The sequence below is a fragment of the Papio anubis genome, chromosome 3 (genome assembly GCF_008728515.1).
Source record: "Papio anubis isolate 15944 chromosome 3, Panubis1.0, whole genome shotgun sequence".
NCBI classification, from domain to species: domain Eukaryota; kingdom Metazoa; phylum Chordata; class Mammalia; order Primates; family Cercopithecidae; genus Papio; species Papio anubis.
The window spans coordinates 64,825,880-64,848,284 of NC_044978.1; the positions used below are offsets into that span (position 1 = coordinate 64,825,880).

The following is a 22,405-nucleotide window of genomic DNA, read 5'->3' on the forward strand; positions in this document are numbered from 1 at the left end:
GGTTTTGAATGCTATTGTCACTCTTTCCAAATCTTCTGAAAACATTGTTTTTATACTTGATGGTGAGTATTACATGAAAATAATTTTGAAACATTTTAGAAAATCTAGTTTCATTGTTAAAAATACTGTATATATTCAAGATATGTGTTATTCTAGCCAATTTATCTCTTTTACTACATTTTGTGTTACAGTCTTCTTCAAATGATACTTTGATATGTTCTCTATAACTCATAGAGGAAGGAACAGAAGCTCATGTAATACCTTCATTTAGTCAAGACATTTATTGAGCACCTACTATGTGCTGTACTCCTAGGTATAGTGGATAAAATGATGGCAAATGGCAACATGTTTTCAAGAGTCCAACACAGAATTACGTTAATCACTTAATTAAGGTGGGGTGCGGAGGCTCATGCCTGTAAACCCAGAACTTTGGGAGGCCAAGGTGGGTGGATCACCTGAGGTCAGGAAATCGAGACCATCCTGGCTAACACGGTGAAACCCCATCTGTATTAAAAATACAAAAAATTAGCCAGGTGTGGTGGCACATGCCTGTAATTCTAGCTACCAGGGAGGCTGAGGCAGGAGAATCACTTCAACCCTGAAGGCTGAGGTTGCAGTGAGCCAAGATCACCATTGCACTCCAGCCTGGGTGACAGAGTGAGACTTCATCTAAAAAAATATATATATATATATATATATATATAAATATATAATTAAATTACTGATTCTATAATTACATACTAGAGGAAAGGAACATGTTCTAAACTTCTACCTCAGAGAAGTTTGACCAAACAACTGAGATATGAGGGATGAGCAGGAGTGCAGGAGAAAGTCATCCATGCAAAGAAAAGAAGTTTTGAATAGGTCCTTTGACAGAAGGGAACATGGTGCACCATGAACAACTCCTTTGTAGATGGCATTAATGGAACCTCAGGGGTTACTCTTTGGCTACTTACATGGCCTATGGCTATAGCCCTGCAAGTATTGCTCAAGGAATGACAGTAGTGCAAGGGGAGGATGGAATGACAGACAGGAGCTAGCCTATGCTGGGAATGTAAAGCATTCTAAGTATTATTGCCCATTTCAGATTTTTAAATGGAAAAGTTACACAGATTTGGGAAAATCTCTCTAACTAGGCGCAGAGAATAGAGTGGAAGAAGTACAAGGTGAAATAAGGGAGAGCAGGTAAGCAGTTAGAGTAGTTGTCCAGTTGAGAGAAGATGGTGACAATGAAAGTAGAGATAGCCTCATGGACTGACAAAGATAGTATCACTCTTAAACTTTATTTATTCCTACGTCCAAGCTAATGTATACTCCTCTCTACACAATCACTACCAGGTTATTATATACATATCCTCTTGAGCACCTTCCAATGTTGATATAAACAAAAATCATATATAGGCTAGTTTAACTAAGCAATAAAACACCTAGCCTGGACTCAGAAATTTGGTTTTAAATCTACTACCACCTTGCATGGCTATGGGAAAGTCTCTTAATCAATCCATGTCTCAGTTTTCTCTTTTGTAAAATACTTAAAATAGTATCTACTTTAGAGAGTTATGAGAATTGAATAGAATAATGTACTTTTAGGATCTATAATAATATTTAGCAGTAAAAGCCCAATAATTAGATTTCCATGTTAATAAATGATGAAATTTGATTTGTAAAGCTACAAAACAAACATCTGAATCAATTGAGCATATTATTTTATGATCATTTCAGGATAAAGTGAATATTTTATAGTGTACTATAGTGCAGCCTTTCTTTTCACATATTAAGATCCAAGGTACTTTTTTTCATTAAAAATTCTATTGTTCATTTTATATTGTAGTGATCGTGACATAAAATTTTGGTGTAGGATAAATACTGGGATACCAAATAACCTGTCTTAACTCTGGATAATTAATACTTTAACATATCTCTAAAAGTTAATTTATATTAATTATATTTAAAACTCTGACATCTATGAAATAGAATGTAAAATGAAGTTCAATTCACCTATAATAGAGAAATAAAGCTGATAACTTGAGAATAGTAAGATTTATGGAGCTTTTTAATCCTCTAAAATTACTTTATTGTTTCTCATCTATAAGGTGAGAGCCACAGACAGAATATTGCCCAATTTTATGCCAACTGTTTGGTATAAAATATATTCACTTTTTATTGAAGTATAATATTTCTTATTACTGTGATATATTTTTTGCCAAAGACATAAGAATCTGTGTATCATCCCAAGCAGAGACAATTCTTCATCCTTTCTCTTTAACATAATATAGGTTTTAAGGGCATTAGGATGACCAAAGTAGTGATAATAATAATTTCTGAAAAAGCCAGTTCAATTATCCTCATCATTGAAAAATGCCATAAACATGTTTTACATTGTCACATTTCTAAAATACAGAATGTTGTATGTGTTTTCAAATTTTGTGAAATAGTAAATTTAAGCATAATCTAGCATTCTATTTATAGTGTTGGTTACTCATTTTACTTTTTAATACTAAAGAAAATAAAAATTCTGGCCATGTTATTGCTGCCTCAAGTCCTAAGTTTTATTTACGGCCATTCATTTGCAATGAACAAAGATAATTCTTAATGTCTCTTTTACTCCTTAAAAGATTGATAATTACTGACAATAAAACATAGAATGATTTAAGGTTTAAGAAATATAGGAATTCCCTTTCCTATAATTTATATTTATTTATTTATTAATTTATTAATTGTTTCAAAAGAATTTACCATGTGCCTTTTAAATGATGGTGGAATGCACTCCACCAAATTCTGAGGGTAAAGTGTTTAAAGAAAATAAGCCTTGTACCTACACAGAATGCTTTCCAAAGTATGAAAGTATAATGTGCACAAGTAATTTATTACGCACATAGTGCATATGGGAAAAAGATCAAGAGATAACTTGGACTGGTAGTTAGGTGACACATCACAAAAGGCCATATACAAGATATTAGCTCTAACACAGATTAAAGGCAGTCAATGAGAAAAAAAATTTAACAAAGAAGAATGATGTTCATACTTTTCTGTATTCAAAAGATCATTTTTGCAGTAGCATGGAAGGTAGATTGCTCTGCAATAGTGTAGAAGATGGTGGAAACTGGAGCAGGAGTACCAGAAAAGAGAGATAATGAAAATCCTAACTAAACAGTGATGATGAAAAAGTGAAGTAAGGAGAGATATAAAATATATTTAGTAGGAAAAAATATAGTTTATTATCAAGAGAAAAAGAAAAAATGATGTGTGTAGTGAATCCTAGGTTTTTGACTTGGGCAACCAAGTAGATAATGTAGCCAAACAGTAAGAGGGAACCAGGAGGAGGAACAGATTTGTGTGGGATGGAAAGATATGTTCATTTGAATTAAAATGAAAATATCATGTTGTGGCTATATTAAATGAGGTTGCTTTTTATAAAAGTAGTTCTGTGGTTCCCTGTGTTAGTCATAGTACATTTATTTATTCAACAAGAGTTCCTGAGTAATAGCAATGCCAAAGCAGAGTAATGGATAGGGGGGGGATAATACAATAATGAATATGTATGGTCCCTGCTTTTAAAAAGTTTGAGTATGAGAGTGGAAATAAGCTCCACAAATAATCAGTATTTATCATTAGAGATGTCCAAACCAATTTCTATGAGAATTCAGGTAAGAAAGAATTTATTTGGTGACAAGTTTAAGGAAATACACGTTTTTTTTTAAATGGGATTTAAATTATACCTGAAAGATAGAAAGAAGAAACAGAATTTTGATAGGTTAAAAAAATGTGGGAAGGACATGCTAAAAGAGGGAAGAGAACGGGCACATACAGGGAAGGCGAACCACATAGAAACATCTAGTGGTTACCTAGTTTGACCAAAGTGGAAATTATATTTAGAGTAATGATGAGTATTAGTATTGGAAACCAAACTTGATCTTGAAAGAGGTCAGAGAATCAGGATTCGGCTTGGTAGCAGTGAGAATCTACTGAGAGTTTCTGAGAAGGGGGGATGAATGACCTATCAGAGCTGTTCTTACTAATATTAATTTTGAAGCTGATTTACAAAGAGACCATTTAAGGGACTCCAGCTAGTATAGGAAAGAGGAAAGAGGAAGACCAATTTATGGGTCTTGTTAGATTGTTAGAATTGACAGAAATGAAATTTAAAAAGACACAATGGTGTCAAATCAATATTACTGAATGTATCCTAGTGACATTAACTAAAATTAGGAGGACAGAAAGTATTTTTGTTGAAAATAGTGAGATAAGCCATGGATGAATTTCACTGGTCACCCAAGTGGTGTTGTACAACAACCTTTTGCAAACAAGAAACAAAAGTCAAAAAAGAGTTTAGGCCTAAATTTATATGTTTGTAGGATTATGAAAATCAGAAAAAAAATTATATCCATTGTGGGAATAATGATTCAGTCTTTATGATATATATTCTGAATCATCTATTTATAATGTTTTCCCTATTTCAGGTGACTAAACTCTTTAGGTACAGAGATTCTTTGTTTCCCAAGCACCTAAAATATAATGTTTGATCAGGCTCTTTTGGTTTCAAGGAACAAAGTCATTTAAACAAGCTCAAGTAGCAGAGATTTAACATAAGGCTCAGTGAGAGAGATGAGACATACAGAAATAGATGAGTAAGATCCAGAGTAGAATCAGGACATGTGGGGATTGGAACTAGATTCAAGGCAGCACTAGGAACATCAGAAGTAAAAATTCATGATTCTTCAACGAACATGGTCCCACTAGTTTCATTCCTGTGCCTCCTTTTTGGAGTCTTTATTTTTTTGTTTCTCTTACAAACTGATTTTACAATTTTCTTCTTTTTTATTACCTTAGCTATCCTGCTTATTGATAATTTCTGTGTTCTCATAACTTCTTCTTTAGCATAAGCCATCACGATCCTGGAATTTATGGTATCTGCATCCTTTCATTTCTAGCTCCTTCTGTTACCTGCCTAATTTTCTCTGTGGATACTAATATCTACTCCATAGTGTACAATGTTATTGATCCAAGTCATCTCAGTTTTTGCAGAACTTTTCAGGCCTATTCACCCTATAGACTGCCTGATCAATCAATAAATCCTCTGACTTGAGTCAGCTGCCCACTCTTTGTCCAGTTAAAAGAAGCCATCTAAGCAGGAGGTCTTATAATAGAAAATATACCACTTAGTGTTAAAGTAAAATAGTTCCTCATTATTGTATTTTAAATATTTAAAAAATATATAGCCAGCTGTTTCTTGTTAGTATAATATCTTCTATGATCATGTTGAACTTATAAAGTTAAATTGAATGCAACAGGTGTAACATATTTGGCTTGATGTTAACTTGCAAATCACAGAACAGAGTCTAAAATGTAGAGATTGACTTCACTTTATGGCATGTTCTATAAATATTCTTCAGTTATTTTATCAGTATTGTTTTCGTTTTCCAATTCCAGTATACATACTTCAAGTCAGGGAGTGTGTTTTTAATTCATGTTGTATTCTCTCACAAAGTTTAATAATATTGAGGTAGACAATTACAGGTATGTTGTTGGATACTGGTTGATTTCAGGTTTTATAAATTCATATTTCTCAATTTAAAGTTTAAGAGATTTAATATTTATGTGGATATATATGGGTACAAGTAGGCGCACACATGCAAGCACACATATTATTAAATACCTGTCAATTATAACTAATATCTTTTGCCCCTAAATCTACATAAATGACAAAGGAATTGTTTTAGGGCAATTTTATAATCAAGCACCTATATATAATTGCTCTTTCTTATCTTATACTGTTTGGCATTTGAATTTTTAAATATACCCTATAAAAATATTAAGGTATACATAATGGAATTAGAACAAGATCCTTTGGACCTTTCTGTTGACTCATTCTTATTGCATGAAATGATCTAAATATGTTTATCATTATCTGTTTTATTTTTCATTTAGCTAATGTTAGTTTACATCTAAACTCTCAAAGGCTAATAGTGCACTCATAAAAAGAGCCTGACTCACTGTTTACTTTTAATATGTATATATGGATACTGAAGATTAGAATCCAATTTCTGTGTCATTTAAACATATAATTACTTTTTCCTACTTTTCTTTGTATTACCAATACAGTCAAAAAAGAATAAATAAATTAATTTTAAATGAGAAAAAGTTTATATTTTTAAATCATTACAGTGACTACTCAGAAATAGCTTTTTTATTCATAAAGAATCACAAGGATGTTGTATCAAAGAAACAATGATCAAAGGTGGTAAGTATTTATTATTCAACATGTACTTGGGCACCTTTGTGAACAAGTAGCATGCAGTCATTGGTAATACCAAAACAAGTAAGACCAATTTACTGCCTTTCAAATGTTTACAATCTATGTGAAGAAGATGGAACTGCCAGCAAATAAAGTAAATAAAGTGTTATAAGACCCACATTGGAAGTTCAACATGTAAAAAAAATTAGTCTTCAACTCAATGTACATGAAACATGATTTTGCTTTTTCTGTAATTCAAAGTATTTCTATTTTGGCTCCCCTTTTGCTGAATATTAGAAACTTAATCTCAGAATTTCAGTCAATTTAGGATAATCTCAGAAAAAAATTTGGGTTTCCTCAGTCAATGCCCGGTTTGCTTGGCCAACTCAGAGTCTATCTTCCCAGTGATTCTTGAAATTAGATCTATGTTCCAAGGGATTCCTCTGTGCTCAAACATAGTTAAGAAACAGCAGGAAATGGAAAGAGGATGAACTGATTAATGGTTGTCATCATATAGTCATACTGGTTTCTGCTAAAAATGTCCATATTCTCATTGGTTCTCTGGTTATTAGTCCATGTAAGTTGCTGCTTTTCCTTCCTTAGTCCTACTTAAACCATAATCTAGACGACTAGATCTCAGGTATGTGTGAGATCTTCCAAAGCATATAACAAACACTTGATTTTCACTCATACCATACTGGGTACAAGAGAACACTGGAGCCTGTCTCAGATACCTCTGCTCAGCCACTGCATTTTTTATCATGTGTTACATGGCAATAGAAAACACAGTTAAAAACATTCTGGTCCCAAAATGAGGAAAATGGAAGCAGTTTTAAATCCAGCTGGGAAAACTCCATTAGGTTTCAAGGCCTGGGAACATCCTCTGTAGCTTTCCACTGTATCCTCTGGATCTTGGCTTTGAGACATCCTTTCTTTTTCATAAAAGGTAGCATGTGTTTGTTGATGAGTAGTTTTAATAGTCCCTGCTTCCTGCCTGGATAAATTCAGGGTTAAGAGAGTCTCCTTCTTCTTCATATTGTCTCTGTCCCTTTCACTCTCAGCTGTCAGTTCTTCTCATGAATTATTCCCAATTACCTTGTAGGCTTTTTGTGTATTTCACAGTTCATTCCATTAGACAAAAATAATCCACAGATTTTTCTGAAATAATTCCTTCTCTATTTTTGGCTTCTGCTGACATGGCTGAGGGACGATGTCAATAAGCTTCCTCGAGGCTCTCTGGTTTGATTGAGAAGAGTTACGATAAATATCTTTAATCTCTTGTATTTAACACTCTGCTTTTTTGTTTTTTCTGAGGTTGCAGCAAAAAGTTGTACAGTCACATCCTGAGTTTCTCTCTGTGGTATACATTCAGAAGTAATCTCTTAATTTTTGCACATTTTGCCATCCATATAGGCTGAGAATTTCCCAAATCATCAAGTATGGTTCCTTTTAATTGAACAGTACTTTCCTCAGTTTATCTGCCTTCTCACATTTTACTATAAGCAGAAAAAAGAACCCAGGCTTCACCTTCAACACTTTGCTTAGAAATCTCCTCAACCCAATATCCAAGTTCATTATTTACAAGGTCTGCTTTCTACATTTAGCAATTTTTTTCTAAGCTTTCTGCTACCATACAGCAAGGATCTCCCTTCCTCCAGTTTCCAATAATATATTCCTCATTTCCTTCTGAACACCGACTAGCAGGATTTTTTAAAAATTTTTTTATAGATTCAAGGGGTTACACCTGCAGTTTTTGTTACATGGATATATTGTGTAGTGGTGGCACTGGGCTTCTAGTGTACCCATCGCTGGAATAGTGAACATTATACTTAGTAGGTAATTTTTCAGACCTCATCCGTCTCTGATGCTTTTCCCTTTTGGAATCTCCAGTGTCTATTATTTCCTTCTCTCTGTTCATGCATAACCATTATTTAGCTCCCACTTATAAGTGACAACATGCTGCACTTGATTTTCTGTTTCTGAGTTATTTCAGCTGGTTAAATCAAAGTTTTAAGATCTGGGGTCCTACCACATAGAAGGGCACCATTCCTTTAACATTAACATAGAATTTGTGTTTGTGTGTTTTTTGCTTTTTCTGGTGAAGATTTTATATTGTTTATTACATTATTAAGGGTTTCCATTTGTGGTACTTTACAAGTATGATCATAATGTTTTGTACTTTATCCCATAAAGAGGTGAAATCTATTCCCTCACCTCTTAAATCTAGGCTGTCCTTGTGAGTTTCTCTAGCAGAAGTAACACTGAGTTCCAGAATCTAGGTCTCAAGAGGATGTATGCATCCTTCCTAAACTCTCAGGGAACTCTGAAAGCATCGTGTTGAGAAGAAGCCACAGGTAGAAAGTGCAATCAGTCACTCCATTCTTTCAGTCATTCTAGTTGATGACCCAAACATGTGAGTGATACCAGTTGGCTGCACCTGCATAAAGCCCAGGTGAGATTAGCAGAAGAAACACCCAGTCAACCTACAGACATGTGAGAAATTATAAATCAGTGTTGTTTCAAGCCGCTAAGCTTTAGGTTATAGTATACGATGTTGCAATAGATATAAAAAATCGATTACCCCATAAAAAGCTGACTTGGGGCAAAAAGCAAATTCTCCTCCAAAAACTTTCCCTTTTACTGCTGGGTCTTTTTGACAAAAGTGTTAAGGAGGAGACATTTTTTAATCAACACTTTAATGACATTTTTCTTCCACTCCATGAGTCAAAAGGAGATAATATTCATCCTCCGAAAAATTGTTTTACAATAATGTTATAATTAAAATGTTTTAAATTCATTTATATTATACAAAAATGATATATAGACTTGGTTTTCCTTCGAAGAAGTCAAAATTTCCAGGATCATTTTATCAGTACACAAGCTTACAGGCTTGACTCCATCAATGGAATTTCTTGACCATTGTGTCAGGTCATTCTTGTGTTGCTTTAAAGGAATACCTGAGACTGAGTAACTTATAAAGAAAAGAGGTTTAACTGACTCATGGTTATGCAAGTTGTATAAGTATGGGGCTGGCACCTGCTCAGCTTCTAGAGAGACCTCAAGGAATTGTTATAGCAGGGAGCAAAGCAGGAGCAGGAAGGTCACATGACAAGAGCAAGAGGAAGAGAGAGGGTTGGGGGAGGTGCCATATACTTTTAAACAACCACATCTCATGAGAACTCACTCACTGTAGCAAAAATAGCACAAGCAAGCCAGGAGGCACAAACAAGTCATGAGGAATTCACCCCCATGACCTCCCAACAGGCCCCACCTCCAATACTGGGTATTATATGAGATTTGGGTGGGATAAATATCCCAAATATATCAACCATCTTAATATAAATATATAGAATCTCCAATTTACACTTTTAAATGTTATCATAAGGGAGGATTCTTTCTCTGAGAAATTAATCTGTTTATGTTCACCATGTCCTGACTCAAAAATAATTATGATGTATCTATATCATCTACTCTCCATCTTTTTTTATTTACCCTGTATCATATCCTTAGTATAATAATGATGAAAGAAATAATTAATATTTAGGCTGGGTGTGGTGGCTCACGCCTGTAATCCCAGCATTTTGGGAGGCTGAGGTGGGCAGATCACCTGACATTAGGAATTTGAGAGCGGCCTGGCCAACATAGTGAAACCCCCTCTCTACTAAAAATACAGAAAAAATTAGCCAGGCATGATGGTGTGTGCCCGTAATCCCAGCTACTCAGCAGGCTGAGGCGGAAGAATTGCTTGAACCAAGGAGGTGGAAGTTGCAGTGAGCCAAGATCACACGACTGCACTCCAGTCTGGGTGACAGAGTGAGACTCCATCTCAAAATAATAATAATAATAATTAATACTTAATAGTATTTAATCAAAATGAGGTCCACACCTTAAAATCAAATTTGTTATTTCTTTCCAAAAGGTTGTTTTATATTTCACCATGACATTTGAAAATTCCTACTATCAGCATGTTCACAATCTTAGTCTATCAAGTCTGTCACTTCATTCTCATTTATTTATAGACACAAAGAAAAATTTGAATAATTCCAGACCTATTATATTTTACTAATTCTCTAAAGCATATTTATTTAAATATTGCTGGATTGGATTACACTGTATTTTAATCCCATTAACTATAACTAGGAGAAATTGGAACATTCACATATAAACATTATGTCTTTCACAGGGATTCTTACCGCACTATTTATTCCCACTCAGAATAAATGCATATAAGACTAATTCAAATGTGGTCTAATTTAAGTACAAGGTGATGTTTTCAATTCAGTTGTCACTTATGACTTGCAGATGAACGGCTTTCCTTTTTGATCCATAATCTATTCAAACTGTCATGGGACATTAAAATGCTTAGCTAAACTTTCCACACACATATTCATTGAAATAAATTTTAAAAAATCTTTCAGTTATCAAATCACTACCTCTTTTTCTATTTGATTTTCCTTTTCATTGTTAATTTATTTGTTGATTTGTTATCAGTGTAATAGAAATATCATTTTAATAAAATTTTAAATAAAGTTTCCTCCTTAAAGCTTAGTATGTTACAATGAACAAAAGAGAACTACTTGATAAATATTAAGTTGAAGGCAAACAATCTGTTTGCAATGAAATGAAAGAAATCACTTTCTCATACGGGTATTTTCCCCAGGATCTAAAATAAACCTTGATATTTTCTTCTAAATTCTTATCCTTTCTATCATTTTCTCAATAGGTAACACTATTCCTGGCTTTATCTGATTTCTTGCCAGTATGTAGCGATAATGAATCATTTCAATAATGATATGCATACCCCTAAGTAATGTTTCCTTAGCCTTCTGGTATTCTTTTTTTGACAATCCCCAGCCCCAATTTGCCTTCATTGTTTGCACTGTGTTCCAGAGATGCTGAGAATATTACAGAAAGCCTCAAAGTTATGCAGGCACTTCTAATTTCTTCCTAATATAATTTATCTAATTCTTTCTAATATTAATAGAATTCTGATTTTTTTTTTTAGAGCAGCAATGTGTCTAGCTAATATAATCTACTTCCCTACCTACCTTGTGTAGTTCTGGTAAATTAAACGTAAGTACAAATGTGCTGACAATTATTGAAAAAGTTTATTTTCCTGATATAGGTGCCAGTTACCACTTATTCACTACTACTTCCCTCATCTTCTGTTTCTAACGGATAAAAGGAGATGGAGGTAGAATGACAGTTTGAGACCTTGTGGGGTGACCAACCCTCCTGGTAAAATCAGGGACTGTGGAGTTTTCCTAGACATGTGACTTTTCATTTTAAAATAGAGAAAACCCCAGGCAACATGGAAGAAGTTGGTTATCTTACCAAAGGGTGAAGTGAAAATGAGGATGAAAGTTACTCAAGAGGGTAGAAGAGAAAGAAAGGCAGTTCCTGATGGCATCGTACAGCTACCATATAAGCTATGGGCTTTTTATTAGAGAAGAGAAATAAATTTTTGTGTATCAACTCATGAAATTTGGCTTTTTTACAAATACTCAAACATGCTCTTTAACTGCATTCACAACCTTGATGTACTCTAGTCCATGTGAACCACATCACAGTCCATTTGAATGGTGTCACCTGAAGTTGTGCAGCACACAGCCTGTGCAGCTAGCTGTATGTGGTGGCTCTGACCAAGATTACACTGTCATAAACCATAAAATCTTTAATGCTCAAATGATGGTTCCACCTTACAGACAAGCTGTTTCTCAGATGTATTCTCTCTCTCAAACAACTCCAGACCATATACCCTTTTCTTTCTTCCATGAGGTCTCTTAGAAAAAAAGATTCCCTCTCTCTTTTAAAGTGTATGTCTCTAAGTGTGAGGTTGATTTCTTTGCTTCCCACATCCTTGGGGTCTTAATCCACCTGATTTGGCTGCAAATGATTTACTCTTCTTATTAGCTTTTTGAGATTGTAACAATAAATTTGGTGGGACTCTCACATCAAATTATGATCTCTGAGTTATATTAAACCAGTTTATCTCCATGTTTAAATACTGTAGCACTAAACATGGACTCTTTAGCAAAATATTAATGCATTTGTTCACCTGAATTATTTACATTTTAGCTGGGTACAATTTTCTTAATAATATCCAAATATAGAATATAAATATATAGACAATAATGAGCAAATATAGAATCCTCCATGAAAAAAAAAAGAAATTAAACAAAAGCTTTTCCTTAAGGTAAATGTTGGAAAAACAATGATTTTCCTCCTTTTTAAATTTTGAATCAGTTACAAACTCTAGGTATTCAGAACTTACATAGCATTACTGAGACAATGTGCTTCCGATTTAGATTGCTTTACCCTCCCCTCCCTTCCTCCCTTCCCCCCTTCCCCAGCAATGGAAATTCCATTTTTTTTTTTCTTTTTTTTTTGAGACGGAGTCTCGCTCTGTCACCCAGGCTGGAGTGCAGTGGCACGACCTCCACTCACTGCAAGCTCTGCCTTCTGGGTTCACCCCATTCTCCTACCTCAGCCTCCCGAGTAGCTGGGACAACAGGCGCCCGCCACCATGCCCGGCTAATTTTTTTTGTATTTTTAGTAGAGACAGGGTTTCACCGTGTTAGCCAGGATAGTCTCGATCTCCTTACCTTGTGATCAGCCCGCCTCGGCCTCTCAAAGTGCTGGGATTACAGACGTGAGCCACTGCGCCTGGCCACCATTCCATTTTTATATAAAACTTTGCAGGTGAATTGAGAGGGGAGCTTCTGACTCTGGTAATATGAAGCATTATGCCGGAGCCAGATGCTTTTGCATGTTTGGAAGTAACAAGTGGCTGTCTAATAGGCTAGAATCAGAGGCTTCCTTGTTGATGAAAGGTTTCTAATGAGATAAGGAGTATGTAATAGAGAGAAAAGACATTTGGAAATAAGCATGCATTCTCATTCAGTCTATGTGACTTCAAAAATTCATTTAACCTTTATCTCATTTCTCTAATTATTTTGCAAATGGATAATATATGTATCAAATAAAACCAGGATGGTATAAACAAGGGCATATTGTTTCATTTCTCCAGAGCTATATCATTTGCAGAAGTTGGCTAGATGTTGGCTGGGGCTACAGTCATCAGAAAAGTTCCCCCTATCACCCTGCCCACTGGGATGCTGGGCTGGGCCTCTCCATCTCTCCATGTGATCTCAGGGCCTCTCCTCGTGGCTTCCTTGTGAGGCCCCTCTGCATGGCCTCTTCAGCAGGGTAGCCAAGTTTCTTTAATGGTGGTTCCTACAAGTGAGCATGCCAAAGTAGGATGCAGAAGCTACCAGTCCTCTTCAAAATTAGACTTGGAACTGGCACACTGTTACTTCTGCCACATTCCAATGGTTAATGCAAGACCAGATACAAAATGAAGTGACAGCTTAAGGACATGAATTCCAGGAGGCATGGCTCACTGGGGATACCTTTGGAGTCTGGCTACCACAGTGAGTTGGAAAAAAGGCATAAAATCATGGCTTCCTTTTTCAACAGTGTGGAAATCCACACATTTACATAGAAAATAACTGTAGGTTGGTATTTTCAGTATGTTTGTAAAACAGCAATAATCTCTGACAGGGCCCTGTGTTTCATAGTTAAAACACTTGGGGCCTGGTGCACTGGCTCATGCCTATAATCTCAGCACTTTGGGAGACTGAGGAGGTGGATCCCTTGAGTCCAGGAGTTCAAGACCAGCCTGGGCAACATGGCAAAACACAGTTTCTACTAAAAATATGAAGATCAGCAAGCATGGTGGCACATGCCTATAGTCCCAGCTACTCTGGAGGCTGAGGTGGGAGGTAGCAGTAAATCAAGATTGCCCCACTAGACTCCAGCCTGGGTGACAGAGCAAGAGCCTGTCTCAAAACAAAATAAAAACCACTGGGCATACAGTGTTCCTCAATCAATTTAGTCTAGATTTGTGAATCCAGTTACATTTTTCTGACAGAATAATTTTCAAAAACAGAAGGGGTTTAATCAGTATTAAATGAAAATAAAAATTTAACATTCCAAAGGAATGATCATATATTAAGCTGACTGGAGAGCACTAATAAGAAATATAGGCACCTAGGTAAGATTGACTAGTCAGGATATTATGAATTACCTCTTGGTGGCCATTTACCACCTAACTTAGAAAAAAAACAAAGCAAAACTTTCTGAGAAGTAACCACCAAGACTTAGGCTTCTTGGATCAGCTGTGGTACATGCTGTCCCTGCCCACATCATCAGTACAGTTCCCTGAAAATGTATGTAGATGCTGTCCCTGCCCACATCATCAGTACAGTTCCCTGGAAATGTATGTAGGACGGGAAGTGATATTTACAAGAGCCTCTGTGGCCTTAGAAAAATGTCTTATAAGATGTGTTACTCCCACAGACTCTTTGTTTAATTTATTTTTATGCTTTCTAGTACATAATATTAAACTTCCAAACTAATACAATCTACCTTCCCGAGGTTACCAATGCCAAGGCATGCAAGTTTATCAAGTAATAAGAGACCTGGACAAACAAAAAATAATATGTGTTTCTACAAAACAGAGAGTCTCAGGACAGTAAGTGAAATAGTATCTCTCTTTTACTTGGGAATCTGTCAAATGAATAAATTATTTGCAGCAAAGCAAGTGATTAATTTATCTAATGATTCACCAAAATCTAGTCAAAGGACGCACAGTGGACATAATTGAAAGTTTACCTTCACCTATGACATTGAATTATTTTCAAATTAATGTAATTACATGTAATTATTGCTATTATTGCACGTGACCATATGACTGACACAGGCCTCAGGGATATAACTTACTACTAAGCCACTTTCAGCTGTTCTTGGATATTTAAAATATAGTTCAAAGAACACGTCATGCAGGGTATTTATTGGGATCTGAGATTTGATAAAAGGGTGAGATTTGAAGAAAAGGTGACTTTGTGGTTGGCATAAGGAGGTCATTTAAACTACATATGGACCCATAGAAGAAAAGGTAGGAAAAAGCAGTTCTGAGAATCCAACAGAGGAGCATGTTAGAGAACCCTAATTTGCTTCTTTAAATTTCTTGCTGCACATTTGGGGTGAATGAGAATATGAATTTCAGATCCATGCTGTCATGTGTACTGTTGGTGTAATTTTGGGGTCTACTAAGAGTTTTTGCTTTATCTAGGTACATTGAAAAAAGTGAAGGGTAAAGGTGAATCGTTGTAACTAGTCACCTAGTAACCACAGCCAATGAGTCTTTATTTCTCTTCACTGGTAATTCTGCAAAATAAATCTTATTTGGGGATTTGTTTAATTCTTTGAAGGAAAGACCTATATCTTACACGTTTTATGAGCAACATCTATTTTCAGGCTTGTTTTCAAGGACAGGAATGAACACAGCTGGCAACAATTACTTTTAAAATGTAAGGCTTAAATAAGCATTCTTTTAAAAGAGTATTTAAGAGGGTAGCCACAGTTGGACGTTCCTATCATTATGCCTCCCATGTCAATCAAAGTTTTTCTATAGTCTAGGTCTCCATCAAGTCCAATGAACATAACTAACAAAATGTGAATTTATGTAAACATAACACTGTTATTAATAGTAGCATTACAATAATCTGGTATGGTTTGGTGGACCTTGTTTAATTTTCAGCTTCTGCCATGGTCTCGTTAAATAGTATATGAGATGAAATAAACAGAGTTCTTTAAATTTGTGGGGAAATCTGAAAGGCTGCCAGTAATAACTCTTTTCCAGATTCAAAGTAACTATCCGTTGAAGGACAGTGTGCAGTGTGCTAGCTGAAAAAATAAAATATAGCTTGATATGGGTGGTTGATACATAAACATACACATACACACACACACACACACACACATACACATACACATTCATATAATATATACCAAATCCTGGGCTTGGTAGTAATCAGAGAAAGTCTTAAGGCTGCTGATCCTGCCAGACACGTGGTATAGCAGTTCAGTGTGCCCGGGCTTGCTGCAGCTGCCTTCCACATGCAAGAAGCCACCAGAATGCCACTTTTGAGAATCAGTAGTAAATGGAGAAAATTACATGTGAGGTATATCCGAAATATGTGAAGTGGAGACTGACTTATCCTGTAGTAGAGTGTATAGCAAGTAGGCTGAACGCTTTTTATACAATGCACAGAGTTCTTTAAATTTTAAATTTCAATATGTGGCATAACTTGAAAGACTGCCAAGGATAAAACATCACTTTGTAAATAAACCTGAGTGACTTACACAAGTTAATTTAGAGGACTAAAATGAGTCCTCTAAATTTTCATAGCCTTTCATGTAAAATCATTGGAACTCTAAGATCACAGTATTCAACTTTTGCAGCTTTTAGGTATTGTTATAATTATTACAGAGCTTGCAAATATAAAGAAACTGAAATTTACCTCTACCAAACAAGGAACTGAATGTACTGTATGATGAGAACACAGACATTATAAAAGACTTAATTTTTGAAATTTATAATTGTGATTTGGAAAATCTCAACTTGTGGAATCTTTGGACGGAGCTGTTGCTTTTAACTGGATGAAACTATATTTTGTATCTAAATGGATTAAAATTGAGATGACATAATTTTGTAGTATTTAAACTTGATTGAAACCATCAAAATAAACATACATTTTCAAGACTTATATGATGAGCTTTGTTTTGTAAAAACACTTGTAGCACAATATAACTAAGTGAGCTTTAAAAAAAGACAACAGCTAGGAAAAGATTTGGACTGAAAAATTTGTACATTTCAGTACAGAAAAATTAGAATGAGAATAGATTTTATTTAGCAGTGTGTTTTGAGCTTAATATGTATCTCACCACTTAATTTTCCATTTAAAACATTATAGTCTTCAGAGAAGCATTCGTTAAAGCTGTCAGTAATTTCAAATTCATGTGAAACTGTGATTTCAGGAAATTTTATGAACAAATTAAAAATAAGAAAGGCCACATTGAACAAAATTGCATTCTTTGGAAAAATGTGAGTATATGGTATTGGAGAAAATACAACTAAGAAACTGATTAAAGTATGTAAATATGTACCAAGAGTAAGTATTCTGCTTATGACACGTTTAACATTTAGGCAATTGATAAAAAGAAGTTTCGGCCGGGCGCGGTGGCTCAAGCCTGTAATCCCATCACTTTGAGAGGCCGAGACGGGCGGATCACGAGGTCAGGAGATCGAGACCATCCTGGCTAACACAGTGAAACCCCGTCTCTACTAAAAAAAATACAAAAAACTAGCCGGGCGAGGTGGCGCGCGCCTTTAGTCCCAGCTACTCGGTAGGCTGAGGCAGGAGAATGGCGTAAACCCGGGAGGCGGAGCTTGCCGTGAGCCGAGATCCGGCCACTGCACTCCAGCCTGGGCCACAGAGCGAGACTCCGTCTCCAAAAAAAAATAATAAATAAATAAATTTTAAAAAGCTTCATAAAATTATATATGTGTGTGTGTATATGTCACTGTTAAGGGTTTTCTATTAAAGAAAGCAAAAAGCAATAATAAAATGTGAAATAAATTTTAAAGCAAAAAACATAAAATTCTAACTAAATAGGTCTGAAGACTAATTACAGCTTAGTTACAGCTGATGTTATTTAAAACAGCATTCCATGACAGTGCTTAGTTATCATAAATGAGGCCCACTAAACAAAAAGTTTCGGTAACTTCTCTACTGGGCAGAAATTATTTTAAATATCACGTTAGCAAACGGCTTAATAGAAACGATAACATGATGTACATATTTCTCATTTAAATTTTCCTCTAAATATAAAATTTTACAACCATGAAACTGAAGGAGTCAACCTATTCAATGACAATAAAGCTGCGTGGCAAACAAGCTAAGTGGGAATTAAAACCGCTTAAGTAAAAATAAGTCAAAATTGTAGCTTTTTAAAAATCAATTTTCATCTCCCTAATTCTGGAGAATTTATATTCTGCCTCTTCTGCTTGTGGTTTAGGAAAGAAGCCCCAAATTCAGGGTACATGTATTAAAATTAAATATTAAGATCAGTAAACCTCAATTGGCACGAATAAACAATATGAAAGAGTAAGCACAAATACGATCTATTTGTTTACCCATTTTTCTAAATGTGATAGCTATACTATGAAATTCCTAAAACCAGATGGGAGACTGGCTTAATATTTTGGCAAATAAACACATTCAAGTTAATGAGGAATGGGAGATAGAGCACTCTGGATTTTAGCATAAAAAATTAGAATAGAAAGATGCTACATTTCCTATTCCATCAGTTGACGGTATACTTATTTTCCTGGCAGGAATTTGGAATCTAAGCAACTCAGGTCCAGTGAGTGCAAACAACTGACATGCTTAGTCCAACAGGCCCCTGTGAGCAGGCCCTCTAGGGCATTTCCTGACGCCACAGAACCATGGACCTTTCCCCCTTTAGTGGACGCTGCGGGTGATCAGGTGGCCCTGAGGAGCAGGGGCCTGAGACCCAGTCAAGCCTGCTGTCAACCTCCCTCTGATGGAGGCCACGTCCTTTTCATGAGGCTGTTAGGAACGCCATCCTAAACCCCCACTATTTCTATTTTTGCAACATTCTTCCCAGTCCTTTCCTTCCTTCCCTTCGTCCCAGCCAAAGTAAAAACATCCCTGGAATTTAATGGACTGAAAGGAGACCGGACGACTGAGGGGTAGAACGGGGCCTGAAGTGGCTTTGGAAGCAAGGGGGTTAAGGGAAAGACCAGAGGGTTGAGCAGGGAGAGGCAAGAGGGTTGAGCAGAGAGAGGGAAGAGGCAATCTCCCCCTACACAACTGCCCCTCCCAGGAGCAGATACGGCCCCAACAGCCGGAGAGTCCCTCCGGCCTGGAAGACAAAGGAAGGATCAGGGCCCAGTGGTGACGGGGAGGGTGGGGGCAACGACTCGCGTGAGCTCGGGGACGTGAGAACGCAGCCCCCGCCCCGTTCTCCGCCTCCCCTGAGAAAGGCGGGGCCCCCACGCCGCCCCGAGAGGTCTCCCCGCCGCGCAGGCAGCGGGTCCCTGGCGGCCGCACACGCCCAGGCACGGGCTGCAGAGGGAGGGAGCGGTGGGGGGAGGGGAAGGGTGCGGGGGCGGAGCCGGCGAGCAAAGAAAGGCCGAGCGACGGGGCGGGGGCGGGGGCGGAGGCTTGGGCGGGGCCTGGGCCGGTCGGGCGGGGCCGCGGAGCGGGGCGGGGCGGAGCCGGCAGGCCGGGGGCTGCCTGAGACAGTCACTGCCCTGACGGCGGCGGCGGCGGCGGTTGGCCGGTGGGGGCTGGGACGAGCACGACCGATTCCGCTGGGAAAGCTGGAACTGGCAGCCGCTGGGAGCCAAGAGGAGGATCCGGAGCTGGGAGCGTGCCCCGGGCTCGGCGGAGGAGGCGGCTGCAGTTGGAGTCCCGGGAGCGCTGCTGGCTGCGACTTCTCAGCGAAGCAAGTGTCTGAGACAGAGTCCGCAGCAGCGGCGGCGGCGGCGGCCACGGCGGCGGCTGGGGCCGAGGTAACCGGGGGGCGGCGGCGGCGGTGGAAGCGAGGCCCCTCCCTCGGGTTGGAAGCTGGGAGGCTGAGGCCGGGGTTGAACCTGACCCAACCGCCCACCCTGTCCAGCCTCGAGACCCAGATTTGCCCCCTTCCCTCGCTCCGCCGTCGGCCGGGTGGGAGCGGGAGCGGGAGTGGGGCATGGGGCGGGAGTGCAGAGGCGGAAGCCGACCGGGAGGCGACCCCTCGTCTGGGATTAGCAAGGACCTTGGTCACCCCCTCCCCCTTCAAAAGACACACCCCAGTCTCGGTGCGGGGCGGGGTGCAGAGGCGCTCCCAGCCTCTGGAAGGGCAGACCTCGGTGTGGAGGCTGCACCTTCGCTCGTGGCCTTTCCGAGGTGGCCCCCCTGTGGCTCTTCTGGGCGGTTCAAACCCAAGGTAGTGCCTGGCGCTGGGAATCCCGGAGTTCCTTTTGTCTGTCAGATGAAACTGGAGGCCGGATCTGTGGGCAGACACCCACTAGCACCGAAGCACTCTACTCTTTATCCTTTTTCTGTCTTGGAAGGAATTTCTCCCTAGCAGCGTTTTATCCGGCCAGAGTGGTAGATTTTATCTCTGACCTCCATCCTTGGCCTCTAGAGGAAGGAAGGATTCACATTTTACTTGTGTTTGATTTATCATTCGTATAGGAACAATCATCCTCCATCGTTTTTTGTTTTCTTTTCTTTCTTTTTTTTTTTTTAAAGCCGTTTCCCATCCAGCTGCAACCCTGGTAATCCTCCCCTAGATTTTTGCAAACTATCAACAAAGAAGTGTGGCTGGAGGAGTAGACAGTCCTTGACTGACTGGACTGTGTAAGTTAACAGAGCTTCCTTAGCTGGCGCTGTTCTACCAGTCTACTGTGAATGAGCGTTTTGGCTGGAGTTAAGGGTGTTACTGTATGTGCATAAAGTATCTCCCCCCCTCCCTTGCTATAGTGAAGTTGCAAAAATCTTGGGTAACTTGATTAAAATGTGGCTGTTTGGGAAGCATAACAACAAGGAAGAAAAATGCAGAAAGGAGAATGTGATTATTTCAGGGGTTTTTGTCCAACTTTTTGAAAGTGCCAAAGGTGAAGCAGTGGATTTTTGAGATTACGTTAACTGGTACACTGCAACATTTATTGACCTTAATACGTTTTTAACATATGATATTTTGCACTGAGGTATTTTTGTTTGTTTTATTTTAGTTGCTTGTGGAAATTGTTGATTACCCGGACATCTTAAAACCAAGAAACCTGTGAACAGGTTCATTAAGAATCTGCTGTCTTGAAAAATGCATTTTATGAATGCTTTGAATTAAGAAAGTGTTAACAGTGGTCTGTCATTTCTGCCACATAAGAAACTATAATCTGAAACAGTTCCCTGGCAGTTGCCCAGATGCCTGAAACTGGCAAGATCTAATACTCTGAGTGATCATCCTTCAACGAGAAATACAGAGCTACTTACATACTGTACCTCATACCGTGTAAATGTAATCTCTCTGATGCCATTTAATGCAATGGACCTCTTTTCTGAATCTAATTGTCAGATGCAGAATTAACACTTGGAATCTGGAGAAGTATTTTGTACAAATCGAAAGATTGGGTTTTTTCTTTAGTTTTCCAGATGTATTGTCTCATCTCTGTTCTTGAAACATCCACAATCACATAAACTCCAGTTGTAACCATGGAGTTATGTGATTCATTAAGATATAGGAAAAGTGATGCTGAGCTGTGGAATCAGGCATTTCTCCCTCAGTTCAACTAATGCATAGACTGCTGATCAAGAATAAGGAACCAAATAAAGTCATGCACGTTCTGTTGACAGATGAACTCTGTGGCTGTTGAATTTTACTGTAACTAGTTACTCTGTCATTCCAAGTCAACTTAGTATGCACGTTATGTCATAATGGATGGAAAGACCTGTGTTGATGTTTCCAGACTCTAGCAAATGAAGATAAAAAACCTATTATGACTAATCCTTGGGAAGAGAAAGTCTGCAAAATGGCTCAAACCAGTTTACTGCAAGGGAAGCAGTTTTACTGTAGGGAGTGGGTTTTCCACAAGCTTCAGCATTGCCTCCAGGAAAAAAGTAACTGCTGCAATAGTACTGTCAATGCACCATCACTTGTAATGAATTCTGGGAATAATGCTAGTGGTGTCTCTGGAAAGGGAGCTGCCTGGGGTGTATTGTTGGTAGGAGGGCCTGGCAGTGGCAAGACGGCCCTATGTACTGAACTCTTATGGCCAAGTTCACCTACAAGTTTGCAGAGAGGTTTACATCGCCAAGCTTTGGCCTTTCATTTCTGCAAAGCCCAGGACTCTGATACTTTGTGTGTTGGAGGGTTTATTAGAGGTCTAGTAGCCCAGATCTGCCGCAGTGGACTACTCCAAGGATATGAGGACAAGCTAAGGGATCCAGCAGTCCAAAGCCTTTTACAACCTGGGGAGTGCGAGAGAAACCCAGCCGAAGCATTTAAAAGGTAACAATAAAACTGTCATGGTGTTCAGATGTCTATGCTGAAATTAAATTAATTTTTAGTTGTAGTTTTTTTTGTTTTTTTTTTTTAACTTTGTGGGTTACTTTTACTAGTGCTGTACATTTGGCCTTAATCTGAAGTTATGAATATACCTGTTTACTTTGAATATCAAAGAAAGTAAAATCTGGGTTTTGGTATTGCACAGCATATGGATTAAAAGTGTATCTGAATTTTGCTTAATAACAG

At 38.0% G+C, this 22,405-nt stretch overlaps 1 protein-coding gene across 2 annotated transcripts in view; it reads left to right on the forward strand.

Annotated features, from left to right (window-relative positions):
- Nucleotides 1–19,411: 19,411 nt before the first annotated feature.
- The window catches only part of ANKRD50 (ankyrin repeat domain 50), a 45,460-nt gene continuing 42,466 nt past the window's right edge, over nt 19,412–22,405 (forward strand). Inside the window, exons 1-2 of one of the 2 annotated variants that reach the window (XM_021938780.2) lie at nt 19,412–19,682; nt 20,889–22,162. In XM_021938780.2, the coding sequence (XP_021794472.1) occupies nt 21,651–22,162 (512 nt within the window). In that variant the 5' untranslated portion in view covers nt 19,412–19,682; nt 20,889–21,650. Of the gene's footprint in view, nt 19,683–19,880; nt 22,163–22,405 lie in introns of those variants that run through there. The other variant, XM_009207530.3, reaches the window with a different exon arrangement.